The sequence below is a fragment of the Embiotoca jacksoni genome, unplaced genomic scaffold (genome assembly GCF_022577435.1).
Source record: "Embiotoca jacksoni isolate LCO1_2020_lvr unplaced genomic scaffold, fEmbJac1.0.p SCAF_3, whole genome shotgun sequence".
In the NCBI taxonomy this organism is placed as follows: Eukaryota; Metazoa; Chordata; class Actinopteri; family Embiotocidae; genus Embiotoca; species Embiotoca jacksoni.
This window is the reverse complement of record NW_027185381.1, coordinates 12,051,328-12,068,898: the sequence shown is the minus strand read 5'-3', so window position 1 is coordinate 12,068,898 and position 17,571 is coordinate 12,051,328. Positions and strand designations below refer to the sequence as shown.

Here is a 17,571-nt window from a genome sequence, read left to right as displayed (position 1 = left end):
TTATTATTATTACTGAACATGTAAGCAGCATTTTACTTTTGAGCTGAACTGCTCAGTAGTTTAGCCCAGTGGTTTCCAACGTAGGGGTCTGGGCCCTCTCACAGGACTCCCAAGATAAATCTTGAGCGGTCATGAGTTGATTCGTGGTGCAGAAAAGAAGAAAGTATCACGAAAGTTTGTATTCATTTCATTGACTTTATATACTTAATATTTACTTTATTTTATTTTTTAAAGCAAAATTTCCCACTGGAGTTGGAATCAGAGATTTTTGGCATTTAGGGCATGAAAAAAAGGACAATTAATCAATTACATTTCTGACGATCTACTTCACTGATGCTTACATGATTTTTCATCCGATGTTCCCAAAAATAATCCTCAATTTAATATTAAACTGAAGGAGACAGGACTGTATTTCTGACATTAGACATGACTAAGTATCATCTCTGCAATATTCTCCTTTTCTAGAGTAGTCTTCATGTGAGGGACAGCAGGTTTTGCTGGCGAAACTCTGCTCTTATGACAAATCAAATTTTCCTTTTCAGTTTGTAATAACATTTATTAAAACTATTTCAAGGAATACATAGAAAGTCATTTATAATCTTTCCACAGCATACCTTATTAACTTGATATAAAACATTTTAAAATATAAAAAAAAACAAAAGAAAAACACATTGAAATCCAAACTCATGCTGATCACCGAGGGGGACAACCAGACTTTACCTGGAAGAAGAACGACGACGACTTTTCACCTGAAAATAATTCTCACAGATGCAAAAGAAACACTCAAAGAGGTCTTTAACTAAACATTTTATTCGAGGCCGTTTATTTCGAGCGACGGTGAGCCGACTTTAAAATCTGAGCGCTCTAAGTACTCTGAGGGTGTTTTTACTTTGGCTTTATGCTTCAGTTTGGGATGAGAATAAGATCACGGTTATCAAAATATAAGGTTTTCAGACAGGTAGGTTTACTCCAAACTAGCAGGCGAGTCGATGCAACGCTGTTGCTGTTGAAGTGAGTGTTGTTCCTGATGGGACGGCTCATAACAGAGTGGGATCTTCTCGAGTGCGACGCGAGAAGATCAATACTTCTGGGATCAAATCTCATCTAACTCACCCCAAGAAAGCAGATAAGTGTATTTCCAAAATATCAGACTATCTCCTTAACAATAACACTAAATACAAACACACTGCCAGCAACCACGAAGGCAACGGTTCTACATCATGTAAACGTCATACACTGCATTAAAGGCACTATTTGACAGGCTCACTGAAATAAATCAGTTCCCAGCTCGTGTCCCCGCGTGACCTCGCATCGGCCCTTCCTTCGTCATTTCTGTTGGTAGAACGGGCTGTCAAAGCCGCTGTCCTGTTGGCGCTGTCTCAGCTCAGAGAACAGAGGCCTGGAACAAACTCCCTGCCGCTCCTCACATTCAGAGCCGGGTGTGGGCTCCCTGCGCGTGTTCGTGTGAGGGGTCTTCTTGGTAATCTCATTGTAGATCGTCAGGTCGGAAACGGCCGGGGTGAGGCTGCAAAACTCTCCTCCGTGGCTTCCTGATGCACCAGACACAGAAAAAGGCTTCACCGGTTCTACTTTCCGGCCTAAGTAGGAGAGCCTGGGGGCTCGGAAACCCGTGTCCGAGTCACCGCTGGTCATGCTCCAGTCGCTCGGTCTCTCTTCTCGGACAGGGGCCTCCTGGATGAGGAAAGGTTTGCCCTGTCGCTCTGACTCCAGGCGGGCGTCTGCTTTGCCGACGTAACCTCCCTGCAGGTACAGCTCCCTGCTTTGACTCCTCACGGACGCACTGAGGAAATCCACATGGGTTGGAGGAGCCATCTGATGAGAGGATTCGTAAGAGGGGAGGTTTGTGTGAGCGGCGTGGGGCTTCGTCCCCGCGGCCACTGAGGCCTCCTCATCCCCGGATGCAGGGATGTCCCGGTGGCTCAAAAGTTTAGTCCTCACTGCAGCGGCTGCTTTCTGCTCCGAGTCAGCAGAAGCCTTTTCCCTGTGGGCTCTCTCTTCTGGCCTGACGTCAGGGAGCTCGGTTAGGGTTGACAGGTTCTCACTGAAACCTGCGTTTCTGCCTGGAGGGCAGCCAGCGGAGGACACAGCCGTCGAACAACCTGCCAATGCAAAAAAAAACACGGCTGCAAACCACTTTGATATTGAGAAAACCTCCGCGGGAAAGCAGTTCCGTACAACAGGACTCACCCGGCAAACTGGAGTTCTTTCCGGATTTACTTTTGATCGGCGTCTCCAGCACTTTAGCCATGGCCGCCAGCTTGCTCGCAGCATTCATTATTTTCTTTTCTGCACTGCAGAGGACAAGAAGATCAATACAATTAGCCCGAGGAGCAATGATGAAGCAAGCAAACAAGTTGAGGACAATTATGGCCTCTTGCCCTGTAGGCTTTCCTCCGTCCTGCAGTAACTCCTGCAGACAGGTCAGATAATAGTGCCGCATCTTTCTGGCAGTGTTCTGCCTCTCCCTCTGCACCTCCACGCAGATCATCTGTGCCGCTCGCTCCCGGCTGTCCTGGAGGTAACGCAACATGTCGCCTGACATCAAGAAAAAAAAAAAAAAAACACACAAGCCGTTTTATTTACCAGGAACACGGGAGGAAGAAGCAACATGGTGAGGTTTGATTCTCAGAATTAAAATGAATCCGATTCAGATTCATAAGAGGACAAACACAGTTTGGCATAGGACATCACACACGGTGCTATACAGCGTGGACTCTTTCAACAATCCCTCCAGCACCAACCTCTGATCTTTTCTACGGTCATCAGGTACTGCTGCTTCATCTCCTCCAGGCCTTGTTGAAGATTTTGATGATCAGAACTTCTGTAACCGAGAACAATTAATTAGTTGTGGTTGAGATGAATTAATACAAATACTGTTTTTCAGTATGAAAACTACAATCACTTAAGTCAGGTTTTGGAAAAAACACATGTTTGTCAAACTAAGATCTGACCGGATCATTACATTTTTTTTTTTTTTTTTTGTACCAACAATAAGAGTATCAATAAGTATTGGTACAGACGAGCTGCATTGGTATTGATTCTCCCCCCCACCTACTGAAATCTATTTTTTTTTGGTATTTTTGCAAGCAAGTTTAAAATTGTTCCAATAGAAACCACTAATGAATATAAACAAGAACATTTGAATGCAGACATAGGTTGCAGGGACGACTAGAATCATTATACTGGTGTGATTTTATTCCATTAAAGGGTTAAATTAAGCATTTCTGAAGTGCTTTAGAGGATATTTCTAAATATGGAGATATACCCACAAATATCGCAATATTATCAGCCAGACCTAATGGGAACATCTCCCCATATAAAAGGTGGTTCAGTTCATTTATTAGTTAAGTTTCTCAATTACACAATTCATATTTTACATGCAGCAATGCAACAGAGTAACGATGACGTTGTTTCATTTTATTGGACTAAAAACTAAACGATAAGAAACAACAAACAAACAAACAAACAAACAAACAAAAAAAAAACCACAAACCCTGAGGATTCTTTGGCTTTCTTCACTTCCTGTAACTGCTGCAGATGTTCCTCCTTTGCCTTCTGTAAGCTGCTTTCATGCTCATCTACAACAAACGGTGGCAATTCCCATCAACACAGATAAAAGTGTCAAGCTGAGTAAATCTATGCTATTTAGGGAAACGTGTTCAAAATCAATAAATAAATCCACCTCTGAGATGCTGCGTGGCAGTTTTGTGCTCTCGAAGGTTGTGCTGGAGCTGACGGCAGGCTTTCTCTAAATGTCTCTGGAGCTCCTGGTTCTTCTTCTGCAGCTTACCGACCGTCTCGGTGCACTCCTTCCTGCAATGAGGCCGCTCCTTCCTCTGGGACAAAGAGCCTGCAGATAGTGGAATAATCATTTCACCTCCATAAAATGTGCCATACTGATTTAAATAAAGAGTATTCGCAACGCATTGCTCAGTGAAGAGACGTTTCATACTTTGCATGTTGTTGATTTCTCTCTCGTGGTGTTCTTGTGTTTCTTCCAGCACGCGGCTCAGCCTCTCTTCACTAATCTGTAAGAGCATAAATGAAACCTTTTAGGAAAAAAAAAAAAAAAGCAATTCAACGTCGCTCCACATAAAATACGCAATCTAAGAAAAACGCACATTGAAGCATTTAATGATGGCGGTACTTGTGATAACAGAAACGAGAGGCTGTCCGCACACTGGAATTTGCAAACTCCTTAGTTCTTAATAATGAATAATTGTTGGCTTCTTTTCCTTTTGTTTATGTTGCTGTTTGTCCTGCCCCTGGAAGTGGTTTATACAGCTTTTGTCTCTCTTGCCACTCTAGCACTCAATAAATGAATCGTTGAGCAGTTCTCCTAAATTTCACAGATAAAATTGCTGATTTCATCTTCAGACAAGAGATAATCTAACAACAACTCACTTTCTTCCACTCCTTCTTAGTCTGGGTTACTGCTCCGTTGACTATGTCTCTGCATGAAGTTTGGATGATGTGTGTTATCGTGGCCTCTGATGTGTCCCCGCTGGTCCTCCCGGTGTCTCCTGTCCCCTGCTGATCCGTTCTGGGATCCTTCATAAATTGTGCCTGGACCTCGGCCAGTCCAGCCTGAAGCTCTGCGAGGAACTCGCGTCTCATCTGCTGTCTCTGGGTCAGCTTCTTCTCCGCATGCTGGCATCGCCACTCCTCCTCTCGGGCCTTCACAGTCTGCTGAAGCTTCGCCTCCATGTGCAGCAGCAGCTTCTTGTTCTGGACGTCCGCGTCCTCTCTGACTTGCTGCACGGTCTGCTCCAGCTTTTTGCACTGCTCTTGCAGTTTGGTCTGGTACAGTTGTTCGTCGCGGACCTGGATGATGGAGATCTCCTGCTGTTTGTCTCTGTTCCACGCTGCTCTGGCTCCGGTCAGCTCGGCCTTCAACAGGGCGGACTGCTCTCTGTTCACCTGCTCCAGCTGGCTGCGGAGAGCTGCCAGCTCCTCTTGAAGCTCCTCCAGCCGCTGTGCTCCAGAGCTGCGCTCCTCCAGGTGGGTCTTGTGCTCCTCGTGCCGTAGCTCCTCTGCCTCCGTCAGAGCCTGAGACACCTGAAACGTTAAAAAAAAAAAAGATACATAATCAGAAAAGAAAATCCACTTGACAGCAGTGACGCTTCTTAAATCGTAAAGATAAAGCATGTCTCTAACCCGTTGCTCTATACGTGTTTGTTGTTGTTCTTCCCATCTCTCCCTCTCTGTTCGGAGAGAGGCTTGGTACTCTGGTAATGAGGTCAGATCATCAATCCAGCGGTTATATGCCCTGGTTACCGCCCCTTCCACCTGAAACACCGACATATTAATGTCCATTTCAAATAACGGTGCGATGATGTCGAAGGATCATCATTGAGCTGTGAAAGGGTGCGGGGAGAAAACAAATCTAAACAATGTAAATAAATATCATTCCAAGTGGTGCAGTCATAAACAAGAATCAACCAAACCTAATATATAGCTGGAACCATGTCGGAAATGATCGAGGACTTTTAATTAGAAACCTCAGTGACGCAGCATTTGGCTGACCAGTGGCGTAGCTTCATCACTCAGTCAGCGACAGACATTCGGGTTTCTGGGTCTGGCCCCGTCGCTCCAGTAAAGCTCATTTGCTGACTGGTATGAGTATTGTAAAAAACCCACTGACCTGCTTGGCCATGTCCTCCAGGTGTTTGTTTTGTAATTCTCTTTGAGCTTGTTTCCTGGCGTCCTCCACAGCCTTGCGTCGGAGTCTGTCAGCTTCCAGTTGAAGCTGCTGTTTCTGGGCACCAAGCCTGGAGTCCAGCTCCTCAGCAGTAATCGTTGGACTGCTGGCCTCAGTCTCATCTGTCTGACAGGTCACCTCAGCAGTCTCTCTGTGTTTCTCTCTTCTGGCCTCCTCCAGCTTCTGGACCCAAGTCTTCTCCATCTGCAAAGAAGTAGAAAAAAAAAACCATTCAATTCTGGCATGAAAACTCCATGAGCCACATGAGGGAGCTGGAAAGTTATTTTGAGAGCTCACACCTTTTGCAGTTCCTCCTTCCCTGTGGCTTTGGCTGAGGCTACATGTGAATTCACCTGCTGCTGGATCTCAGTCTCCTTCTCTTTGGACCAGAGAGATTTGAGCTGCATAACGGAGGCCTCATGCTGAGCCTCAAGCTCAGTTCTCAGCTTGTCCAGAGCTGTGCCACTCTCCTCCCCCTTCTCTCTGTTGTGTGTTCTTACTTCAAGCAAGTCCTTCTCCTTGCAGACAGATATGTAACATTCTTGCACGGCCAGCATCTTGTCATTGGCTTCAGACAGCTGGGTTCTATGAAGGAAGTCAAAAGAAGTGTGAATGAGCTGAAAAGGTTTCCAGATGACTGAAATTGTCAGCGTCAGGTGCAGAAGACTTACTGTAGCTGCTGAACCTGCTGCTGATGCTGTGCTGTCAGCTGTTCAACCTGACTATCGTGTTCTACCATGAGCTCTGTTCTGACCCGTGTCACTACGTCGTCCCTGTACTGCTGATGAATCCGTTCAGATCTGAAAAAAACAAAACAAATAAAACCACATGTATAAGTACACTCAACTCAAAATGAGGTAGAGAAACGCTGAATGCAGTCTATATCCATATCTATATGATATATCTATATCACTGTGTCTTACCTCTGAGCAGATTCCTGCTTTTCTTGGTCCAGCTCCTGGATCATCTCCCTCATTTTGGTGCACAGCTCAGAGTTGGCCAACTTCACCTTTTCCTCGCTCTGTTTCAGCTCCAAATTCTTCTTTTCTAACCGCTAAAAGTTTGAGAGAATAACAGTTTGATAACAATTTAGTCTACAAAACAAAGGCCATGACTAATTCCACGATAAACTACAACCAACCTCCACTTGTTCCTGCAGCTGATGTTTGTCTTCCTGTAGTCTCATCAACTCTTTCTGAGAGTGTTCAGTTGTGTCCAGAAGTTTCATCTGGCTGGTCTCTCTGGCCTGTGGACATGCAGGAGAGATGCAGTTTTCTATTATCACTGTCTGTATCAGAACCATTTAATCTCTTATGTTCTACTTCTTTATTCGTTATTTAAACAACACATCTGAATAATACGTTGAATAAACTCGTAAAGATATTATATTTTATTCCTTTCAGATCCTTCTGACAGATGTGTTATCTCAGCTGAACCGTTTGCATCCCCCCCCCCTTATTGTGTTTCTATCAACAAGAAATGAAATGAAAAAAATCTGCTTAATAGCCATCAGGGGGAGTCCTCACCGAAGAGCTGAGCTGGGCTTCGTTCAACTCGGTCTGCAGCTCGTTCACTCGAGCCTGACAGTGGTGGAGCTCCTCCTGCAGCTGACCGATCTTCTGCCGCTTCCCCTTCAAACTGCCCAGACAGCGTTGCATCTCCACTCGCAGCAGCTTTAAAGCTTCATCTTTGGGCAGCTTGGAGTCTGACAGGTGAGTCAGAGCAATACTGACAGAGCAAAAGGAAAATGTAACTCTGGTGGTTATTACAGTGGTGATATTAAAATTCTAAATATTGCCAGTTGACAAAGTTTCACAGTTTATACCAACACTTCATGCCACAAAGGGAAAAGGATGCAGACTCAGAATCCCTGTTACCTGTGAAGCGTGCCATTTTTCCTGTTTGTTTTCTTTAATCCTAGTTCGACACAGGATTCAGACAGCTGCTGCTCCCAGTCGGTGTTTTGGTCGAAGGCAACAACACCGTGTTTCACAGCAGATTCATACAGAGTGATCTGCTCCTTCAGATCAGCCATGTCCTCCTTTAGGATCAAAATAAAAAGATGAAAAGTTTGAGCAGTTTTTTCTTCAGTAATAACATTTTCAGAGCGGTCTTATAGTGGAGCAGAAAACAAATCATAGAACAAACCTGTAACGCTTTGTTCATGCTTTCACTCAGTGTCTTAGCTGATTGAGCCTGCAGTAGTTTGATTTGCAGTTGACTCATCTCTTGCACGGAATCTGAAAAAGATGACGGATAAAAGTCATTTGGATGTGAGCAAAGTAAGAATAAGTGCTAACACGTGCATAAAGGCTGCTTAATACCGTGCTGTGATTTCAAAATAAAAGACAAGAGTGTGGTGTCCTTCACTCACTTGTCTGCAGCAGCTTGGCACATTGTTGTTGACTCTCCTCCAGACGCTGAGTGAGGCCGTTGACAACTCTGGCTCTCTCCAGTTGCTCTTCTTCTCTCTGGCGCTCCAACAGCTTCACATGTTCTCGTAACCTCTGATCAACATCAGTCTGGAAGCAGCAGAGCAACACAGGAGCTGACTAAGTCTGCGGGGGACTTGGACTGTCGTGAATAGCTTGTTGATAACTTAAATAAGTACAACTACCCACCTGCTCATCCAAAGCCTGCGAGGTGGAGTCTATCTTCTGCTGCAAGGCTAACAGTGCAGCCTCATGCTGCTCCTTTATGACACGGAGGTCTCTGTCATGCTGCCCCCGTGCTCTGGACAGGGTGTCCGAGCGACAAAGCTCCAACATCTGCTGCTTCATGCAGTCCACCGCAGCATCTGCCACCTGCTGCTTCTTCGTGTTCTGCAAACAAATATAAAACTACTGACTACACTAAAAAAAACAAAAAGTAAGCATACATATCAAAGGTTTTCAATGAGGCCATAAAGCATGTTTCAATGAGTGACAGAAGCAGAATTGCTTAATTCATTATTTCATATCAGATTCTGTAAAGCTGACACTGCTTTTGAATGCATTTAATGCATGTTGGCACAGTGTAACTGTTTACTGAGATTATTTCTCTAAAATAATTGTTCATTGATTAAAAATCTCTGATGCATTGCAGACCGTCTTGTATTTAGCTTGAAATAATTAACAGGATACAAGGAAAACAGCGGTGCGTGTCAGAAGAGAAATTACCTCTTGGTCTCTCTCATTGAGGATCTGCACTTGCTGCTCCATTGCCTTCAGCTTGTTTTGCATTTGGACCTCTCTCTCCTTGACCTCTTCAATCAATCGGCTTGATTCTTTTAAACTTACTGCGAGGCCATCCTTTTCATCTATTGACAATTTTGAAAAGTGACATTATTTATCCATGAGCAGCACATCCAGCAAGAAAACAGGAGCACACAATGCCAGCACTCTTAACAGCCACAAGAGGGCAGATATATAACTGAGAGAAGATTCATTCCATTTCATTTCCTTCTCTAGTAATATTTCAAAATAGACTGACAGACAACCATCCCTTGGGCTCTTAACAGTGTACTAGCCAAAACATGCAATATATAATATCAAGTGTCAAAGGTCAAACACTGTGAAACACTACTCTTAAAGAGACTCCTACTCTGATTTGCCTAATTTCTACAATTTCCATTCTGGTTTTGAAATGCATTCAATTTTAACACTTAAAACGGAGACAAAATTATTATAACCACATAACTTTGCATAGTATTGCAAGAAAGTGAGACACCCCTCATTTTGTAGGTAAAAAATGGGTGAAACTTACCTTTAACAATAGCAAACTGATGCTCAAGGTATCTCATATTACGCCGCGAGTCCTCCAGTTTTCGCTCCAAGTCTTCAATTTGCCTCTGTTGAGCTTTGTTCAAAATCTGCAGCTGAGCAAGCTGCTCCTTGCCAGCATTTTCTGAAACAGATACATATTTTTTTTTTTTATTCAACACACGAGTCACTTACCCTTCATTTAATATTTTAACATCCTGGATGGACAGTAAAATCTCCCAAAGGTCAGTTATTAAAGCTTCTTACCAATAGCAAGTCAAATTTCTTTAGCATGGCTGATTAGATCTCTTTATGGCACAGACACATAATAGGGATAATCTTCCACAAATGTAAAGCTAATTATTAGAAAAAAATGTAATCAACAATGCATTTTAGAAACAAAATACTCAGTCCAGTGTTTACCAGCACAATACTGTGCAGGAGCTCAGGTGATTAACCTCAAATGACAAACTAATACTTTAATGATCTGAAGAAACTATATTACTCAATGACCCTTTTGTGGGAACTGTTGTAAACAATAACATGGATCAAATTTAGATCATTCACTTGCACAGATTTAAAGATGTTCTAAAATGTAATAAGACCACTTTTAAGACATCGTAGCATTATGATTCACATCTCATGGTTGTTCTGCACTAATACTGTAAGACTCACGTTGTGTTGAGTCCAGGAACTCTCTTTGCAGATTGTCAAATTGACCTTCTTGCTGAACGGCCTGAGAGTTGAACATCTTTGGCTGATGGGCAGGATGGTGAGGATTGTAGCTGGCCTTGTACTGATTTACACCTCTGTCTCCCGCTGCAGACTTTAAATTGTGAAGATCAAAAACACAAAAACAATATATCTGAAGTAAAATGTTATTGTGTTCAACACCACAACAATAAACCTGCTTAAAATCTAAACATCTTTTCTTTCTCCTGCTAGTTTGGAGTAAACCTACCTGTCGGTCTTTCTGACACACACTATAAAACTGCATAAAATATGGCCTGCCAGATAGCAAGATGTAAATGGCCTGCGCATATATATATATATATATATATATATATATATATAGCTATCACCTTAGTGGTCTCAAAGCGCTAAGGTGACAATGTTTCCCATCACACACACACACACTCACACACTAATGGAGCTGAGCTGCAATGTTAGGTGCTCGCCATCAGAATTACATAACATTTTTAAAAAAGGCCAGTATTGTATGAATTGCGTACACAGGGAAGGTAAGAGTGTTTCATGTCAAATGTTCAAATATAAAAGGTAAAACTTTAGATTTTTAAGGGTAATAAAGCAATGTTATCATTTTGTATTCAAATTATTATGGGGCATAATAGTTTACAGCAGCTGTACGAGAGATTGTGTCAGGACAGCAATGACTTCAACTCACCATCAAATGATCTGAAATCTCTATTCCTGAAAAAGCTCCTCAGACCAGAAACAGAAACCTCTATTTTGGTGCTTTGTGCCGATGAAACAGTCAACTCACCTGAAAATGGCTTCTGGTGTTATGGTCCCCATTGCTTTGCATGTCCCTGTATCCTCCCTCTCCATTATATTCCACATGGTTATTGGTGCCTTGTGGGAACGAGTTCGCCTCAAACTCAGTGGACAAATCACTGGTCTCTGTAGACTTTTCTGTGCCCATGCTCGTGCATGTATACTCTCCCTGTGTGAACGGATGATCCTGGTTCCATGTGTGAGGCTGAGGTTGACTTTGAGGGTGACTCCGATGTCCATTAGTATGAACAGCTCCATCCTCATAAGCGTACTCATCTTGAGAGCCTTGATCATAGTCAACTTCATAGTTCTTAAGAGAGACATTAACAGAAAGAGTGTTTTTTGTTTTTGTTTTTTTTTACCTTCAGAAGTTCAGAGAGCAAAAACCTATTAGGAACACAAACTAACACTCTACCTGTGCATGAGAGGTTGGCTTTGGATGATCAGACCACTTCTGAGTCCACTTGGACTGTGGGCTGAGTAGAAAGGGCAAAAACACATGATTATACTACAGTGCCGTCGTGGTGTATCTGCTTGTCTCAAACCACACCCAGAGCTCTCTAAATCTGAAATTGCTCATGTCAACAGAAACATGCGTTACCTGCTGCCAGATTTTTTATTGCTGCAGGTAGAGCACTCCAGCTCTGGGGAGGAGTCTCTGCTGTCCTCCAGCATGTCATCAGGCAGGTCTGTGAGCAGTTTGTGCAGCTGAAGAAAAATAGCACATGGAAATGAGTCACCAAGGTTGCTCCGCAACCGAGTTATAAAGTAACACAGATAGAAAAAACACACAACACAGAAAAGCAATCACTGCCAGCCCGGGAGGCAGCAAAAGCATCAGAGGGTGCATTTGTAGAGTTTAGCGCAAAAGTAATCTAAAACATCGGTTTTGAGAAACAGCCAATACATTGAAATTCATCCCAAAACATTTAAAAAAAAAGGTTGAACAATAATTCTCATGTTTTGAGAGGAATATGGATCAATATTTCTGATAAAAGCAAGTTCATAATCCTTTTTTATTTGACATTTTTAAGCTTAAATTTAAAAATGGCTGATTCATTCCTTTAACTAACAACAATTCCAAACATTGTCTGGTTCAGGCTTCTCAAAAGTAAAGATTTTACCTTTACATTAATCATTGATGAAGGTAATAATTCTCGTTTAAATTAAGTTCTATTTGACAATGACAAACAATAACTTCTTGATTAAAAAAAACAAAACATGTTAACTATTAACGACACAACATGGCAAATTCTCCTCCGTGTCAATAACGGACTGACCAGAGGCGCTTTACAACCAGCCCTGTGAGATGGAACAAGCAGAGCCAGCTGGACTTACTTCCCACAAGGACCGCTGAATATTCCTCAAATCCTCCACCGTGTCCCCAACCGAAGGACCCATATTATCCCAATTACACATTTAACAAAGAGTCAAGAGGCACTTCTGCTTCAGCCGTGAAGCCGCATGATAACCTCCTAGCTCAATCTGTCTGCAGAGAAGAGACCTTCTGTGTGAGGCATCCAAAACGTGCCCGGCATGCTGTCGGCTCCCTGTGGTATTTCCGTGTTTTGTTCCCAAAGACCTCTATTGTTTCAACAAAACATATAGCAAGGTTAACTGGAGCAGAAACATTCCAATTACTGGTGACAAACATTTTCCACTTGACCAGCTTGTCCATGATAAATAGGCTACACCAAAGGGAAAAAAAATCAACTTGAGGATAAATATCCCGAGTCCCATTCTGCTAAGAATACAAGCAGCAGCCCGCTGGGAAGATGTTCAGCAACTCCTCATTCTTAGTAGACTAAATTGGGGTCCAGTGCAGAAGCAAAGTAACCTAAATAGAGAGAAAGTAGGGAAACCACAGGGCAGAGCCAGTTTCAGTGACGCACCTGGAAGGAGGCCTCTTCCTTGAGCCAATAATAGCTCAGGCTCAAGGCACAACTGATTGTAGGCGTGAGTAATAACACAACATGCATGTGTGGCTGTGAAGCTGGTGGTGGTTGTGAAATTCAAACAATGCACACCTCACAGCTTCCCCAGACAAGACTCGGGACTCAATCAAGAACCCGACCGGATTTAAGGTCCTCTAAAGGAGTCAATGCAATTTGGTAGATATCAAACCTCACATACATAATCAGTCAGTAATGGTGACAGTACGTAATACAGGTCGAGACAAGTAATGCCTTGAGAAGTGAACATAGCACAGGTTATCTTTTTGTAATTTTGATGTGCTTTTATCATCTGACATGTTCGTTAATGGATGTTTGACAATATTCACGATTAAGAACAAAACCTCAGGTAATCAGAATACCTTTAACAAAGTCACAAGGGCACACAACACATCCCAAGAACTGAAGACGAACGGTGAAACAAATGTTATCCCGACAATGTTACAATGCAGTAGCTGCATGTGCTGCACCTCTTGCTCTCTTGCGTAGTCCTCTTGGTCGTATTCCTCTTCATCGTGCTGCGTTTCAAGAGCAGCGCTGTCAAAATCAATCGACATGATGCACAGCCTACCGGTGCAGGGAGCCCTAGGAAATAGGTGCAACAAACATAATGAGGGACGTTTTACAAACACCCAGGAGTAGTATTTGTTACGTTTGACGTTGACGGTGGTGGAATGTAACCAAGTACATTTACTCAAGTATTGTATTTAAGTATGTTGGACAAATTTGAGGTATTTGTACTTTACTTGAGTATTTACACTCATATCAAATTGTTATACTTTTCACTCCACTACATTTGTCTGATCGCCTTAGTTACTAGTTACTTTTAATAACAGCTTTTCATACCCTTTATGTTCCGTGAAAACCACGTCTCTCCAAATTTGGTGATTTTGAATTGAGCTTTTTCTGATAAACTGAATGATTCAAAGTTCCTTAATGGTTTGAGAAAATTCTCCAGCTTTTTTTAAGCTCAATTAAGTATTTCAAAACCCACTTGGATCGGCTGGAAAAGTGCATTGTTTTTCTGAGCTTGTTGACTTTTTTTTTTTTTTTTTTTTTTAGAAATATGTTGTTTTTTTTTTACAGAACAGAAATGACAAACTTATAATGATCTTACAGAATATGATGCATTGCTACAGACTAAACGAACAAACAGAGCATGAAGTAGTTAAAACAGGCACAACCTTAAATAACTAATCCAAAAAACATCATATATGAAAGTAAAACCCTTACAGGACGTATTTACTTGCACATTTAAGTGCATTTCCCCCCGATGATACTTCCATACTTTTACTTAATCAAAGTTTTGAATGTAGGACTTGTACTTGCAGTGAAGTACTTCCACAGTGTGGTATTAGTACTTTTACTCAGTACTAGACTACTTCTCCCATCACTGGACGTAGCGAACAGTAAGTTGTGTAAACTTTCTCCGCCTCCCTCCTGATAACGAGCTGTCACACATGCGTGTCTCTTACCTGCTGGTGGAAACAGGACAGAAGATTCCCGTGTTGAGTCGCTTTGTTTTTATTTATTTATTCGTTTTTATTGGAGTAACGTCGACTCACATTAGCTCCAGCTGCTAACTACGTTGTTGTTGTTGTTGTTGTTTACGTTACAAAGCAGCAGGAAACGAGCTAATTCGCGATAACCACACCAAGTAGGCCGGCCATGCTTTTTTTTTTTTTAAAACAAACAAAAAAAGACGTCCAAATACGTTTGATCAGACAATAAAAGGACAATAAAAGAGTTTTAACGCCAGTTGACGTCCATTTAACGGAGCTAGCCACCTTTGAAAACTCGCGCGCATTAGCAGCGCCAAATCGCTGCGGATCTAAGTGGCAAAATACCTTCAAACCCTGCCTGTAGCCCGGTGTCGTACACCGCCGTGACGGATGTTATTTACCCGACATGTATATATATCCGTTTAGAAATCCGCTCCCCTGTAACATAACCAGCATGAGGAAAGCTATTTCAAAAACATTGCTCTCGTTGCCAGCCCCGGAAGTCAGAAGCGAGCTACATTTGTATCCATAGCAACAGCGCGCGCTGAATTTTGGGTAATGTCGTCATCATGTTTTCTTGATCCAAACCTGAGATGGCGCAGAGACGATCAAGCGTCAAAGAACATGTCCAGAGGTGTAAATCATAGTTTTAATCGAACATTAAAAAAAAAACTAAGACTACTTCTTTAAAGATCAGATAACAAGAGAAGTGCATAAACATTACAAAAAAAAAAGTAGTGTCTGGTATAAGGGACCATAGATATAGGCTTATATATGGTCTTTGAGAGGGACATCTATGACATTGTTTTTTGGTTTTCCTCTCAAACACAGGGATACGCAGCAGTTTTCTCCATTTGTCTTGGAAAAAAACTAATGAACACCAGGAAAACCTAAGATTTCTGGAAAAAATAAATTCTGGTACAGTGGGTACGGAAAGTATTCAGACCCCTTTAAATTTTTCACTCTTTGTTTCATTGCAGCCATTTGCTAAAATCAAAAAAGTTCATTTTATTTCTCATTAATGTACACTCAGCACCCCATCTTGACAGAAAAAAACAAATGTAGAAATTTGTGCAAATTTATTAAAAAAGAAAAACTGAAATATCACATGGTCATAAGTATTCAGACCCTTTGCTCAGTATTGAGTAGAAGCACCCTTTTGAGCTAGTACAGCCATGAGTCTTCTTGGGAATGATGCAACAAGCTTTTCACACCTGGATTTGGGGATCCTCTGCCATTCTTCCTTGCAGATCCTCTCCAGTTCCATCAGGTTGGATGGTGAACGTTGGTGGACAGCCATTTTCAGGTCTCTCCAGAGATGCTCAATTGGGTTTAGGTCAGGGCTCTGGCTGGGCCAGTCAAGAATGGTCACAGAGTTGTTCCAAAGCCACTCCTTTGTTATTTTAGCTGTGTGCTTAGGGTCATTGTCTTGTTGGAAGGTGAACCTTCGGCCCAGTCTGAGGTCCAGAGCACTCTGGAAGAGGTTTTCTTCCAGGATATCTCTGTACTTGGCCGCATTCATCTTTCCTTCAATTGCAACCAGTCGTCCTGTCCCTGCAGCTGAAAAACACCCCCATAGCATGATGCTGCCACCACCACGTTTCACTGTTGGGATTGTATTGGGCAGGTGATGAGCAGTGCCTGGTTTTCTCCACACATACCGCTTAGAATTAACACCAAAAAGTTCAATCTTGGTCTCATCAGACCAGAGAATCTTATTTCTCATAGTCTGGGAGTCCTTCATGTGTTTTTTGGCAAACTCTATGCGGGCTTTCATATGTCTTGCACTGAGAGGCTTCCGTCAGGCTACTCTGCCATAAAGCCCCGACTGGTGGAGGGCTGCAGTGATAGTTGACTTTGTGGAACTTTCTCCCATCTCCCTACTGCATCTCTGGAGCTCAGCCACAGTGATCTTTGGGTTCTTCTTTACCTCTCTCACCAAGGCTCTTCTCCCACGAGTGCTCAGTTTGGCTGGACGGCCAGGTCTAGGAAGAGTTCTGGTCGTCCCAAACTTCTTCCATTTAAGGATTATGGAGGCCACTGTGCTCTTAGGAACCTTGAGTGCTGCAGAAATTATTTTGTAACCTTGGCCAGATCTGTGCCTTGCCACAATTCTGTCTCTGAGCTCCTTGGACAGTTCCTTCGACCTCATGATTCTCATTTGCTCTGACATGCACTGTGAGCTGTAAGGTCTTATATAGACAGGTGTGTGCCTTTCCTAATCAAGTCCAATCAGTTTAATTAAACACAGCTGGACTCCAATGAAGGAGTAGAACCATCTCAAGGAGGATCAGAAGAAATGGACAGCATGTGATTTAAATATGAGTGTCACAGCAAAGGGTCTGAATACTTATGACCATGTGATATTTCAGTTTTTCTTTTTTAATAAATTTGCACAAATTTCTACATTTCTGTTTTTTTCTGTCAAGATGGGGTGCTGAGTGTACATTAATGAGAAATAAAATGAACTTTTTTGATTTTAGCAAATGGCTGCAATAAAACAAAGAGTGAAAAATGTAAAGGGGTCTGAATACTTTCCGTACCCACTGTATGTGCCCACAATGTCCTTCAGTGAAGCAGGAGTTCAGTGAAGTACATTTACTATGTACTGTACTTAAGTACAATCAAGAGATACTTGTACTTACTTGAATATTTCCATTTTGTGCTACTCTATACTTCCACTCCACTACATCTCAGAGAAAAATCATACTTTCACTCTTTTACTCCACTTACACAGTTTTAGTTATTATTATACTTCTGAGGCTAATATTTTGCACATAAAATGGATAATTAGTTTGTTTATATGTGCAGTTATACATACATAGATTCGAATATTCAACAGTATCATAATAATGGATACGCGACAACATTAAATGCTGCGTAGATGCAGATGTCAATGAAGAATTCCTTATGAGAAATATAACAGCCTGGATCGGCCAATTCTGCATAATGAATAGGTTTTTGACAATTGAAGTACATTGAGCTGACTTTTACTAAAGTAAGATTTGAAGATTTCATTATTTTTTTTTAAATTATTGTTTGAGGGGAGTGGTCAGTCAATTCAGATCAAAAACGGTATATATACGCATACGGCAGCCCGTGCAGACTTATGCTGACTCCGCTCCCTGTTCGACGGTTAC

At 42.2% G+C, this 17,571-nt stretch overlaps 1 protein-coding gene across 1 annotated transcript; it reads right to left on the bottom strand.

Moving 5' to 3' along the window:
- Nucleotides 1–210: 210 nt before the first annotated feature.
- cep152 (centrosomal protein 152) lies at nucleotides 211–14,912 on the bottom strand. Its single transcript, XM_069163377.1, has 27 exons — nucleotides 14,405–14,912; nucleotides 13,400–13,514; nucleotides 11,579–11,685; nucleotides 11,393–11,453; nucleotides 10,967–11,287; nucleotides 10,138–10,288; nucleotides 9,467–9,607; nucleotides 8,881–9,020; nucleotides 8,344–8,544; nucleotides 8,097–8,244; nucleotides 7,871–7,962; nucleotides 7,600–7,763; nucleotides 7,249–7,450; nucleotides 6,864–6,968; nucleotides 6,646–6,776; nucleotides 6,394–6,522; nucleotides 6,022–6,307; nucleotides 5,666–5,926; nucleotides 5,179–5,310; nucleotides 4,426–5,079; nucleotides 3,974–4,049; nucleotides 3,704–3,871; nucleotides 3,515–3,599; nucleotides 2,763–2,842; nucleotides 2,400–2,556; nucleotides 2,209–2,312; nucleotides 211–2,120 (listed from the first exon to the last, which is right to left on the bottom strand). Exons 2-27 carry the CDS (start codon nucleotides 13,484–13,486, stop codon nucleotides 1,327–1,329), a joined length of 4,977 nt encoding a protein of 1,658 aa, XP_069019478.1. The 5' UTR covers nucleotides 13,487–13,514; nucleotides 14,405–14,912; the 3' UTR covers nucleotides 211–1,326.
- Nucleotides 14,913–17,571: the final 2,659 nt, after the last annotated feature.

Bases quoted from the DNA above. Each gene is read 5' to 3' on its own strand.
- cep152 (XM_069163377.1), bottom strand. From the start codon at position 13,486: ATGTCGATTGATTTTGACAGCGCTGCTCTTGAAACGCAGCACGATGAA. The intron at 7,764-7,870 runs GTTTGTTCTATG...TTGATCCTAAAG, and splicing joins GCATGAACAAAGCGTTACAG to GAGGACATGGCTGATCTGAA. The intron at 2,121-2,208 runs GTGAGTCCTGTT...TTGCATTGGCAG, and splicing joins AAAGAACTCCAGTTTGCCGG to GTTGTTCGACGGCTGTGTCC.